At 41.3% G+C, this 11,783-nt stretch overlaps 1 protein-coding gene across 1 annotated transcript; it reads right to left on the bottom strand.

Annotated features, from left to right (window-relative positions):
• Positions 1–2,212: 2,212 nt before the first annotated feature.
• On the bottom strand, positions 2,213–3,325 carry rnasel3 (ribonuclease like 3). Its single transcript, XM_048262402.1, has 2 exons — positions 3,180–3,325; positions 2,213–2,720 (listed from the first exon to the last, which is right to left on the bottom strand). The coding sequence occupies exon 2, from the start codon at positions 2,710–2,712 to the stop codon at positions 2,260–2,262; it is 453 nt and encodes a 150-aa protein (XP_048118359.1). The 5' UTR covers positions 2,713–2,720; positions 3,180–3,325; the 3' UTR covers positions 2,213–2,259.
• Between the last annotated feature and the right edge of the window lie 8,458 nt (positions 3,326–11,783).

Raw genomic sequence — 11,783 nt, forward strand, 5'->3', positions numbered from 1 at the left:
ATTCCTGATGATTCATAAGATATAGGAATGAAGTAATGTACAACATGAATTAATTCAGGCATGAATTCAGGATAATTCATGCACCCTTACCGTAAAGTGTTACCTATATTTTAATTATTTAACATTACTTTGTAGAAATGTGCTTTTCACTTTGACATTAGAGAGTATTTTGGTAAATTATTAATTATTATTGTAAAAAAGGCCAAATTAAATTGACAAAGATTCCATTTTTTAAAGCAATAACAGGGTAAATATCCAAGGGGGGTGAACATGTTTTATAGGCACTGTACACACACACTGCAACAAAATAAATTCCAGCTGAAACTGTGATTTGAATATGAAACTTGTTTTTTTTTTTTTTTTTTAAATCTACCAAATGGTTTGCCATATGGATTTATATAAATTCTACTCTAAAACTACCTGGAATTGTGGGATTGTAATATACACTTCTTAAGCCATTATGTCCTTGTTGACAAGATTGACTATTCATGTCAAAGTGAAAATCCCACAGCCCCTGTCCAAACTACAGATAGGACTGCAATGTAGAACATAGTGTATTGGAGAAAAGGCAATTCTTACCTTCGCATGGGCTAGCAGTTGGACATAGAATAGTGTTGCTTGAATCCATAACCAAACAAATGTATTCATAAACATAAGCACAATTAACTCGATGATCTGAGGTCAACATAGAGCATAAATGTTATACTAACAGATTGCTATATCAGAGTGAGAGCATGTGTATGCACATTGGTTGCTTATTTGCTTGTGAGGTGGAGGGTGACAGTGGTGGTGTTGGTAGTGGTGGTGGTGGTGGGGGGTTGTGGTGGAACGGACGTGTGATATCTAGTCATCTTTCCACTCAGAGCTTTCTCCAACAACCTTTTATCAATGCGAATTTAAGAATACACACAAACACAAACACACACACACACACACACACACACACACACACACACACACGCATGCATACACATACACACTCACATGCATGCATACACATACACACTCTGCACACACCACATAACCTACTAAAAACCATGTGACCAGTTCAAAGTGGAACGTGAAGTAACTCACCTGTTTCTAAGTTTGTCTGCTGTTTCATGCAGTGTTCCAACTCTTGTTGGTCGTTTCCATTATCCCTCTTTTGTACTATGCATTAGATTTCACAAAAACAAAACATATTATTCACAAATACTCTATTAGCAAATATTAGTTATCGTATTATAAGTCACCAGAACAAAGCTTTTAGAGGAACTTTTTTCCCAGTGTTTTTGTTTGCTATTGAATTATTGCTCATATTCCAAGCAAACTAAATTAAAAAGTGGTGAGAGCATCAATCATCTATTACCTTCACGTGCAGAAACATATTTATCGGAAAGTCACATATTACCAACCGTCCCGTATTTCCAAACTCTTACGTGTATGTGTCACTTAATATTAATTTCTATACAAACCAAGACGGCGGATTCCTAAATAAACGCAAGCACCCACACCATAAGTGTATTTCAATTAGCTATGCACCACAAAATACATTTTACTGTGACTCGAAGAGCTGTAAACTGTGTTGTAAGGCTTGGAGCTCCAGTGGAATTTTGATTTGCGACGAGAATTCTCGGGCTAACCGTTGATGTGCAGTGAGAAAGGTTGGGAATAGGCCTAGCACTAAACTCTGAGCGTGGTAAACAAAATTTCAGGCAGTAAAAGCCCCGGTAAAAAACAAACTAGATTTTGTTCAAATCTACACAATGGCTACTGAAAAATGTAAGGTTTATTCATCAAATGTTATTTTGAAGTATTAAAAAACATCGTTGTTTTAGAATTTTCGTACGAAATGGTTGGTAATTACGTTAACATAGCCTATGTTAATTATCAGATATTTTATCAGATATGCAAATATTGTGGGCACAACTTTATCTTTATCATGATTATACATTTAACTAATCAGGACATTTTGTCATGATAAAAACAACAGACACTGGCTCAGTAAATTAATTCTACTTTTATTGTATTTTATGTAATACTTAAATAAGAAATTATTTAAGAGGATCAATCTGAAAATCTCCCTTTGAAAGTAGGCTATTCACGTCTGTTAAATGATAAATGTGATTTAATACAAATAATACTTACAGTAATCTTTATATTTATATTACTAAATTGAATTGAAAAGATCAAACCAGAAAACTGAGAGGCAGAAAAATCTAGGATGACCAAATGGGATTGGAGTAGGGATTTATTAAGACAAAGTCCCAATGCAGTGGGTCACTGCTGGACAATGACCAGGTCGTCGTCCTCGTAGTGCACTGGCCAGCCGTCTTCACAGGCGATAGCGATGTAGCGTGTGCTCTTGTGGCCGCGGTACTCGCACTTGGGGTAGCGCGCCCCGCCGCGGTGTGTGCAGCTGATGATAGGAAAGGGCTGGTTACTCTTGAAGAGGTTGCCACGGTAATGTGTGCCCGCCTCGCCGCAGATGCGCTTCACCAGTTGTCCCGAGGCCTGGATGAAAGTGTTGGTCACCTTGCAGTCGTTGCTGTCGGTCTGAGTGATCTTGCGCGAGCGCATCTCTTTGTCGCAGATGTACTCGTTCATGTTGCCGTTGATGTGTTGGGTGACAAACTTTTGGTAGCGCTGCTTGACCGCTGCAGACTGGCTGTGGGCACACAGGGAGACAGACAGGAGAAGCCCCAGGGCAAACAGCAACCTCTGGAACGTCATTGTGGCGGCTAAAAAAATCAGGATACCAAAATCGCACTTCAGAAATTCAATTTAAGCTTAGTTTCAGTTTGAGTCATTTTGGTTCTTTGACATTAAGTCTTTGAAACCATCTCAGAAAACTCATCAAGAAACTTATCTGGGCCCAAGGCCTGAAACCCCTTAGATCACAGTGACGCGGCAAAGCTCTTTTAAACAGAGAGAAGCCTAAACAGAGAGAACCTTAGCAAACTCATTTCAAACAGAAGATAAGCCCTGATGCTGAAGCTTAGGACACTGCACCAGTTGTTGACTATCTATATCAAAACAATGTCACAAACCATAAAGTTGAAAATACTATATCTAAAATGGGAAAAGTAAACCATAGATTGATCTACAAACATTTTGTTTTTTAAAAAACACTCTGTACTCTGTCTGAACTGTAGGTGTCTTCTTCTTGGTGATGTTATTCAGGTTTTGATGCCACTCACCTGGGGGAGATAACTGCAGTCCAATACTTACAAGTTAGTATTGCCCTGATTTGGCTTGAAGTAGTTGACAGTTTTATGCACTTCTGTTTCTAGACTGTGTGCAGTGGGTACTCTCTGCCTCTGATGCAATGCATCTGGACTTTGAATGCACAAAGCCCTTGTAGAGTAAACACTGCAACCAGGTACAGCTGCAAGCAACACTCTGAGGACATCAAGGAGCTTTAGCACCACCCTGTGGTAAAATTAGGTCAAAAAAAAAGAAAAAAATAATTCTTTGATATACAATAGATGGATAGAGCTCTCCGTGACATGTCCTCACCTCGTGATTTGACGTAGTTTGCCTTGATTCTTCAGTTTGAAATAAAAATGCCTCTAAATGTGAACCCAAATACAGCCATGGTGGGGTCGGGGAGTTCACTTATGGTCTGTTGTTTCTGTTTGTTCACCTGATAACCAGCCAGACTGAAGTAGGTTGGTCACCTCAGATGCACTAAAGAGTAAATATTCTCTCCTGCAGTGAAGCATTTTATTGGCCACTAGATGTCACCATGCAATCTTCCTTCTCCATAATCTTAGGACTCTTTAAGTGAATACGCACCAAAATACCACATAATGCTCACAATGTTTGTGCATAAACATAATGCAAAATATACTAATTTTGTTAATCTGTGTGTGTGTGTGATTGTATATATGTGTGTGATTGTGTATGTGTGTGTGATTGTTTATGTGTGTGTGTGTGATTGTGTATGTGTGTGTGTGCGCGCACACACATGCATATGTTCATAATGCACAGTGCTCCCATAGTTAGTTACACAGCACAGAACCATGCCTTTGATAAGAAATCCAGTGCTTATCAAATTATTATTATCATTATCAAGTCCTACTTCTACCCATATGAGATTACAGAAGAGCATACTTGTGTAAGGACATATTCATCCTCTCAGGAACACCACTAATATTTGCTACTCTTACTAAAGTGTAACAGCCGAGGGCAAGTGGAAGACAAACTATTCCCAAGACCTCAATTACAGAGAAAAATGAAGAAAGTGCTCAAACAAAGACAGAACAACTACTGTAAATGGAGAGCATTAGCACCTTAGCATTAGACAGCTAATACTACAAGCCCCTCACCACCTTACTCAATAGCTCCATTTACAAAGCCCTGTGCGCACCCCCGAGACATCTCCACCACGGCAAGGAGAGTAATAATGAGAGATTCATTTGTTAGACAATGACAGGTGCGTGTTGCCTGAAGCAACTCTAAATGGCAAGACTAGTCCAGAGGGACTGAATTCCTGCGCCTGCATTCACAAAGTATCTTAAGGCAAAAAGTAGCTCCTACCTTGCAGAAAGAGGATCAACTAAACATAACGGGTGTATCAGTTTTAACTTTATGACTCACAAAGTATTTACTGTAAGCGCTAAAGTCTTGGAGAGCCTAGAAGTAGTCGAGAGGGAATGCATTTCAGGATTCTCTCCAAATCTCGACAAAGGTAGCAGGGCACTAGCTCACCCACACAGCCACCCACCATCATCCAACCAACTCTCTGGGTATCACATAGCTGCTGCTGCTGGTGATTGATTCAGTACTTTGAGATTCAGCTGTGTCTTAAAAAAACGAAAAGACTTTTATTTTAATTAATCTGCTTCTGCTGTGTTCTTAGAGTTATGAAAGGAGCAGTTTGAGGCTTTCATTTTATTGTCTATTTTAATGTAATGGCCTGAGAATAATCATTCTGAAGATGGTGAATACACTCAAGCTAAGCTACCCAATTATTAATTTGGCAGAAGCTTTCAATTGTTGCAGTATTCCAGTATTATTAGAGTTGTAAAGTAACATATTTATACTAATCCAAATGACTATGCCTCTCACCATTGACAAAGTAGTTACATTTATAATGACACTTTAGTCTTAGCAGCGACTGACACTAATGTTGTCTATTTAATCTGACATTATTCACTTTTGTAGAGGGACAGTATACAAAAGCCAGTATTATGCGAAAAACAGTGTCAGAAGACACACAGCCAACAAACAAACTGTTTGAATATTTCAAAAGGACGCCCCAGCCCTGCCTCATTAAAACCTTCCTCTACGAGACTCTTTTCCTGAAGTGATATAAAGAGAGAAAAAAAGTGTCCGCTTTTGCTGTCAGATAGCACCCTACACCACCCGGCTCGTCTGCCTATGAAAGTAAAAGTTTCCCCCAGGGAGTATTGACAAGGCTGCATTGTCCGGCCTAATTGCAGAACCCATTAGCGATCTCACATTTGCTCGATGTGCTGACAGGGCAGGCTCTAACAGCCAAGGACATTAATTGTTCCTTCTCATGTTTTTTGTGCCACTGTTTTTATCTTTTCCACTGTACTCTCTCACTGTGATTTAATTCCTGCTATCGCATTAAGGAGATGTGAGAAGTAACAGACAGAGGGAAAGACTCATAAGAAGAGAGGGGGGGGGGTAGTGGATTGATTGACTGGACTGATTACAGGACTGATTCTTTCTTCAAAGGAGGGCAGTATGACAGGGCTGTAGTTTAAGCCCTACACTGTTGAACATTTGAGTTTGCAAACACATTGCGGGTCCAGGACTCGTTGGTTTTGGTGTCACAAACGAAAGAAGGTTTGCGCCACCACAGAATGTACTGTACAGTGCAGAATGTACTGGCACATTTTTGGCAAGAGATTGAAAGAGAAATTACAAACTACTGTAGAAAGGTAATCATCTGTGTTTGCAGGAGAGACTGGCCCCTCTAACATTCCCTGATAGTTCACATTCAGTCATTATACTAGTGAAGCCACTCAACAGTAGGGGTTTGAATGGCCCAGGTAGCCCCTAATTGAGATGGTGCCACTTAGCCACTACACACACACACACACACTGAATGGACCAGGCCTTTTTTTCTTTCCAGCACATAAAGTACAAACTGGATCCATCCATCACCTGGTGTGCCCCTGTGGTCCTGTGCTAGAGCCATGCAAGAAATCTTTTGAAATGACCTTCCATCTGGCCGTAGCCATATTTCACACACTCTCTTTTTTATCTGTATAAATATATAAATTTATATTTTTGCATATGTTTTTTTCCCCCTATCTACTCATTAGATTTAGAGAATAGCATTTCTGCAAGGATCCTTTTTTGTGTTCCCTAATAGTGCACCCATTACCCTCTTAACATTTGACATTGTATTTCAGCCTGACAGACTAAATGGTGCACACACTCATTATAGCATTACAGAGCCAAATGTTTCACACTGATGAATGGGGAAATGCGCCACAATTAAAAGAGGCCATCCATGCAGAAATAAGCTATTATGACATGCAGCTTACTTTCACCCTTCTAACCTCCTGTAATGTTTTAAACAGCCTTGTGTATATTATCTATAAAGGTAAAAAAAAGTAATAGTTTGTCAAGGACCAACAAATACAGAAAAAGAACGGACAGATTTAGAGGGGGAGAGAGGGGGGTATGGAGAAAGAGAGAACAGGGAGAGGGAGAGAGAGAGAGAGAGAACAGGGAGGGAGAGGGAGGTATGGAGAGAGAGAACAGGGAGAAACAAATAGATGGAGGAGGAAAAGAGAGAATGGGGGGCAGAGAGAGAGAGAGAGACAGAGGGGTGGTGTGTTGAAGACTAATGAAAAATTAGCTACCACCAGGCAATGCAAAAACTGTAATTATCTGACAAAATATCAAGGCAAATGCACTCAGGGGCTTTGTGCTCGTGAGCAGCCCATGCTAGGGGGGAGAGGAGCGGTGAGCAGAGCAGAGGAGAGGAAGAGGAGCACGTTTTAATGAAGGAGAGCATGTACCCATGGGTCAGTCTTGTCTCAGAGGGATCCTGCACTCCTCCGATGATGCCTCACACATTCCTCTCTTCCTATATCCAAGCGGTATCTCCCCGTTCCCCTGACCCCCCCTTCATTGATGTGGCTCCACGGGCCTGTGTGTGCACCGTGCGCAGCTGTGATCATATGCTTTAAGCCCAGACTTTGGCTTCATCTTCATCTGCTTGCTTCGTTTTTCCACCCCACATGGCTGGCTACTCCCCCATCGTTTTTTGCTCTCCTCCTTCTTCCTTCTGTTCCTGTCATCCCACAGTGCTCTCTCTCACCCTGTGACTGTGATGTGTGTGTGTGTGTGTTTGTAGAGGGAGAGAGAGAGAGCAGGAGAGAGAGAGATAGATAGAGGAAGAGAGACAGAGAAAGGGAGGGAAAAAGAGAGTGGGAGAGAGGGAGAGAGAGAGAGAGAGAGAGAGAGAGAGAGAGAGAGAGAGAGAGATGGTGGCCAAAGTAGCATTAGACAAGAATGAAATATTTATCTGATTTACCCACACCAGAACATTCCCTTTTGAATCCTCTGTGAGGCCATTTGCTCATTACGGATCCAACATTCAAGTCTAAAGTAATCAAACAAGTTGGCATATAGTAGAATATGAGACATTGCCTGGTGTTACACAGTCATTGCATCACTTGCTGGTATTTTACCAACTGTCTAGAAAATTGTAACATGACTGGCTTTCAGAGGCTACCCTCAGACTGGGATTCAGTGGAAGCACTGTTATACTCTCTTTGATCTACTCATATACAGACATAATTAATGACACAATACAAATTATGTCTACTTTCACAAAGCTATAATGCACTAGCACATGTGAACACATTTGGCCATTATTAAATGATGAAGACCAAACCACATTAATGGCAAATGAAGACAGAAATGCGTTGCCTTTGGTGTGGTCTCTCTCTCATAGTGCATAACACATAATTAATCTTTTTATGACATAATATGTAGTTAATGACATAGTTGTACTAAAATATGTACTAATACAACATAATGTTTGCCACATCTTTGATAGTGACTACTTGTCCTTGGACCTTTACATACATAACCTCTTCACAGCAAATGTGCTTGCAGTGACAGGTGCTGATAAAACAGCTCATTCACACAGGACAGAATATGTTGATAATCTAATAATCTAATCTAATCTAATGTTGACCTACTGTAACCCAGTCAAAGCAACACAGCATGGATAGTGCTAATCTTTTTAATTGTTTTATTTTCTAAAGTGATACCTGTAATGATGGTCAGAGATAGGAGCTGAACAGAGGCAGTGGCTCTGCGTTATAGAACATCTTGTTGAATTGGTCCTCATCCATAGCATTGTGTTCAGCATAGACTTCAAACACACCACTGTGTTCGAGTTGGTCCTTAAACTCATTAAACACTTAAATTCACCCCATAATCCTCTGCATTGCAGCTCCCGGATTAATGTGAAATAATCTTCATGAGCATCCTAGCCTTCCATGAAGTTCATCAAGCTCTTTGGACACCTGGGTATTCCGGCCGAAAGCAGAATTTTCTGGGAACTCCAAAAGTTCTGTCCTTGGAGGAACCAGCCCCTGCTCCTTCAGAACCCACTCCATCAGCAGACCCCAATCCACCGGCAGCATCTGATCCACCTGCTCCACGTAAACTTATACGGTCTGCCTGTAATTCACAATTTCGTTGCCGTTTTTTTTTTTTTTAAATATAGTCCAGTATTTCTTTCGAAATTGAAATCAAGTTGTATGGACTGGACTATGTTTTTTTTTTTTTTTTTTTTTAAACGGCGACGAAATTGTGAATTTCCAGAGCGTGTTACTCCACACTCGGCAATTGACTCCTACGGACTTTCCCCTAAAGACGCCAGCTGCAGCAGCAACATTTCCGGAAAGGTACTGGCTTGATGAAATTCATTCTGGACTCTCTATCCGACCACATAAAGACCTCGGGATACTTCGGTTTGGCTTTAGGGACCCTCTACTCACTACCACGTAAGTGTAATGTTGTTTGGAACTGTAGAAGAGGTATAAAAATAGCGTTTTGTAGCGGCGAAATTACTTGCCCTGGTCACTTCCAGGCTAATGAGTTTTGACTAAAAACGATAAAATCGAACTTTCTCAAAACACATCCGAATGACATGATTTTGATGTCAACTCAACGTATGTACTCCCAATCATCCGTAAATTGATCTAAAGTGCATTTTACTCCGGATAATTCCTTTAAGACAAACTTTAAAGCAGAAGCCTGCAATACTCTTGTGCACACACGTCAGTGCAGCAGCTCAAGTTCAAAACAAAACAAGCAGCACAGTGGACCGACTTTTAAGAAAATGACACAGGAAAGACAACTGCAATGCAATAGATGCGGAGACACATAAGGGCATCATCCGCAGCAGTGTCCAGCGAGAGAGGCTGTGTGTAATCAATGCAGAAAAAAAGGACATTATGCTAGAGTCTGCAAAACTAGAAAGAAAATGGAAGTGAATGTAGCTGCAGTGACTGAGGAGTCAGACAGCGATGAGGACGTTGCTTTCTTGGGCTCTATGTCAGAGGAGATAGGGGCCAGTCAATGGATGACAGAAATAAAAGTGGACAACCACAAGGCAGTGTTCAAAATTGACACTGGAGCAGACGTCACTGCAGTCCCAGCAAAACTGTACACACAGGGCCAGTTCAACAAGCTGTTGAGAGCAACAAAGATTCTCTATGGGCCAGGAGGAACACCTTTGAAGATAAAAGGGAAAATTGCAGCCACTCTCAGTAAGGACAATAAAAGCACACAAGAGGAAGTTTACGTTGTGGATGGGCTATGTACGCCACTTCTTGGTGGACTAGCTGCCATGACACTCCAGCTTGTCACCAGACTGAATGACCTCAGCCTGGATACCAAGGAGACTGTAAAAAGACAATTCCCAATGCTTTTCTCAGGACTAGGGAAAATGGAGGGGGAGTACACCATTGTCCTAAAGCCAGGGGCAAAACCTTTTTCCCTCTCCACTCCCCGACGGATATCTCTCCCACTCATGGCGCAAGTAAAAGAAGAGTTGAGTCGTATGGAGCAGCAGGGAGTCGTTTCAAAGGTGGAGGAGCCCACTGCATGGTGTGCACCCATGGTGGTGGTGCCCAAGCGCAACGGCAGAGTCAGAATCTGCACAGACCTCACAGAGCTGAACAAGTCAGTGATGAGGGAGAAACATCCTCTGCCTTCAGTCGAACACACATTAGGACAGCTCGCTGGAGCCAAAGTTTTTTCTAAACTTGACGCCAACACTGGATTATGGCAGATCCCGTTATCCAAAGAGTCCTCTCTCCTCACCACCTTTATAACCCCATTTGGGCGGTACTGCTATAACCGTCTTTGTTTTAGGATCTCGTCGGCTCCAGAACATTTCCAAAAGCGCAGGATAAGGAAAAGAGTAGGATAAAGTTCCTGGGACAGATCATCGAGGCCTCAGGCGTCAGTGCAGACCCCGACAAGGTGAGCACCGTGAAGGCCATGACAGAGCCCACTAACGTCAACGAGGTGAGACGCTTCCTGGGAATGACAAACCACCTGGGCAAATTTATGCCTCACCTGGCTGAGAAAACACGTTCACTCAGAGAACTTTTGAAGAAATCGAATATGTGGGCCTGGGGTCCACAACAGCAGCATGCCTTTGAGAAGATTAAGGAAGAGTTAACCCTTTAGGCGCCAGAGGTTTTTTTCCGAAACGATCAATTTTGACATCTTCATTTCAAAAGGCTATATCTTAAAAGTGATAAGAGATAGAGACTTTCTGTAAATTAGAGAAATATTAAGGATGACCCAAAGTTTATGTAGAGATTAAATGTTTATATCTAATTTGCATATTATGACGTCATATGGTGGTGGCCATCTTGGATTATAGAATTTTCATGAAAAGTCGCATGTTTGAATGATAAAATGCACCACTTCTTTCCCCCCAAAATGTCCCTCACCTTCTGTATGCTATATTGCACAATACTGAATGCTCAGGTAAATAGTAAGTAGTGAACAAACTGTGTAAATCATTACTAATAAATGGCCGAAACAAACCAAATGCATGTAGCGGTAGACTGGCCTTTTGCTGTAGAGATTTTCCATTTACTACATACAGTACTCTGATTCCATGTATGGGGCACATATAGATTATTCAGATGACACACAAACACAAGTAGACAAGACCCGTTTAGTTCAAAAGCTCATTTGCCACGGCAAGGCACAGATCAGGAGTGAGATGACGAGACAAGACAAGAGACAATGTTAGTATTTTTTTTCTTTTTGTTGTTTTTGTTGATGTTTTTTTTCTTAGCTGACAAAGACACACACACCACAAGGACATGAACACACAAAAAGGAACACATAGTGTATGTCCTAAATGATCAGGGAAATAGATAGCAAATCAACAGTGTAAATCATGTGGTGTCAAATCCACATTAAATAATACAACATCAAAAGAAGTCCGCACACCGTGGATGTATACTGCAGATGATGGCTTTAATGCACTCCGGAGCATTAGTTAGTGAAGCAAGCTAAGCTAAGCAAAGTAAGAAAGTGAGCAGTGAGCAAAGTGAGCAAAGTAAGCTCAGTAAGCTCAGTAAGCTAACATCCTCTGGCTGTTGTCCAGCCTTTATACCCCTTCAAGTCATCCCAGACAAGACCCACTCTGTCTTAACTACCACTCCCACTATCTATCTTAACAGATAGCTGACCAGGTCACATATGGTCCTTCACCTTTGCCCTCTCATCCTGTTATTCCCCCATTCTTTAGGTTTTGATCACATTTC

Source organism: Alosa alosa, chromosome 14 (assembly GCF_017589495.1).
Source record: "Alosa alosa isolate M-15738 ecotype Scorff River chromosome 14, AALO_Geno_1.1, whole genome shotgun sequence".
NCBI classification, from domain to species: domain Eukaryota; kingdom Metazoa; phylum Chordata; class Actinopteri; order Clupeiformes; family Clupeidae; genus Alosa; species Alosa alosa.

Excerpts from the sequence above, each read along its gene's own strand:
- rnasel3 (XM_048262402.1), bottom strand. The coding sequence starts at position 2,712 with ATGACGTTCCAGAGGTTGCTGTTTGCCCTGGGGCTTCTCCTGTCTGTC.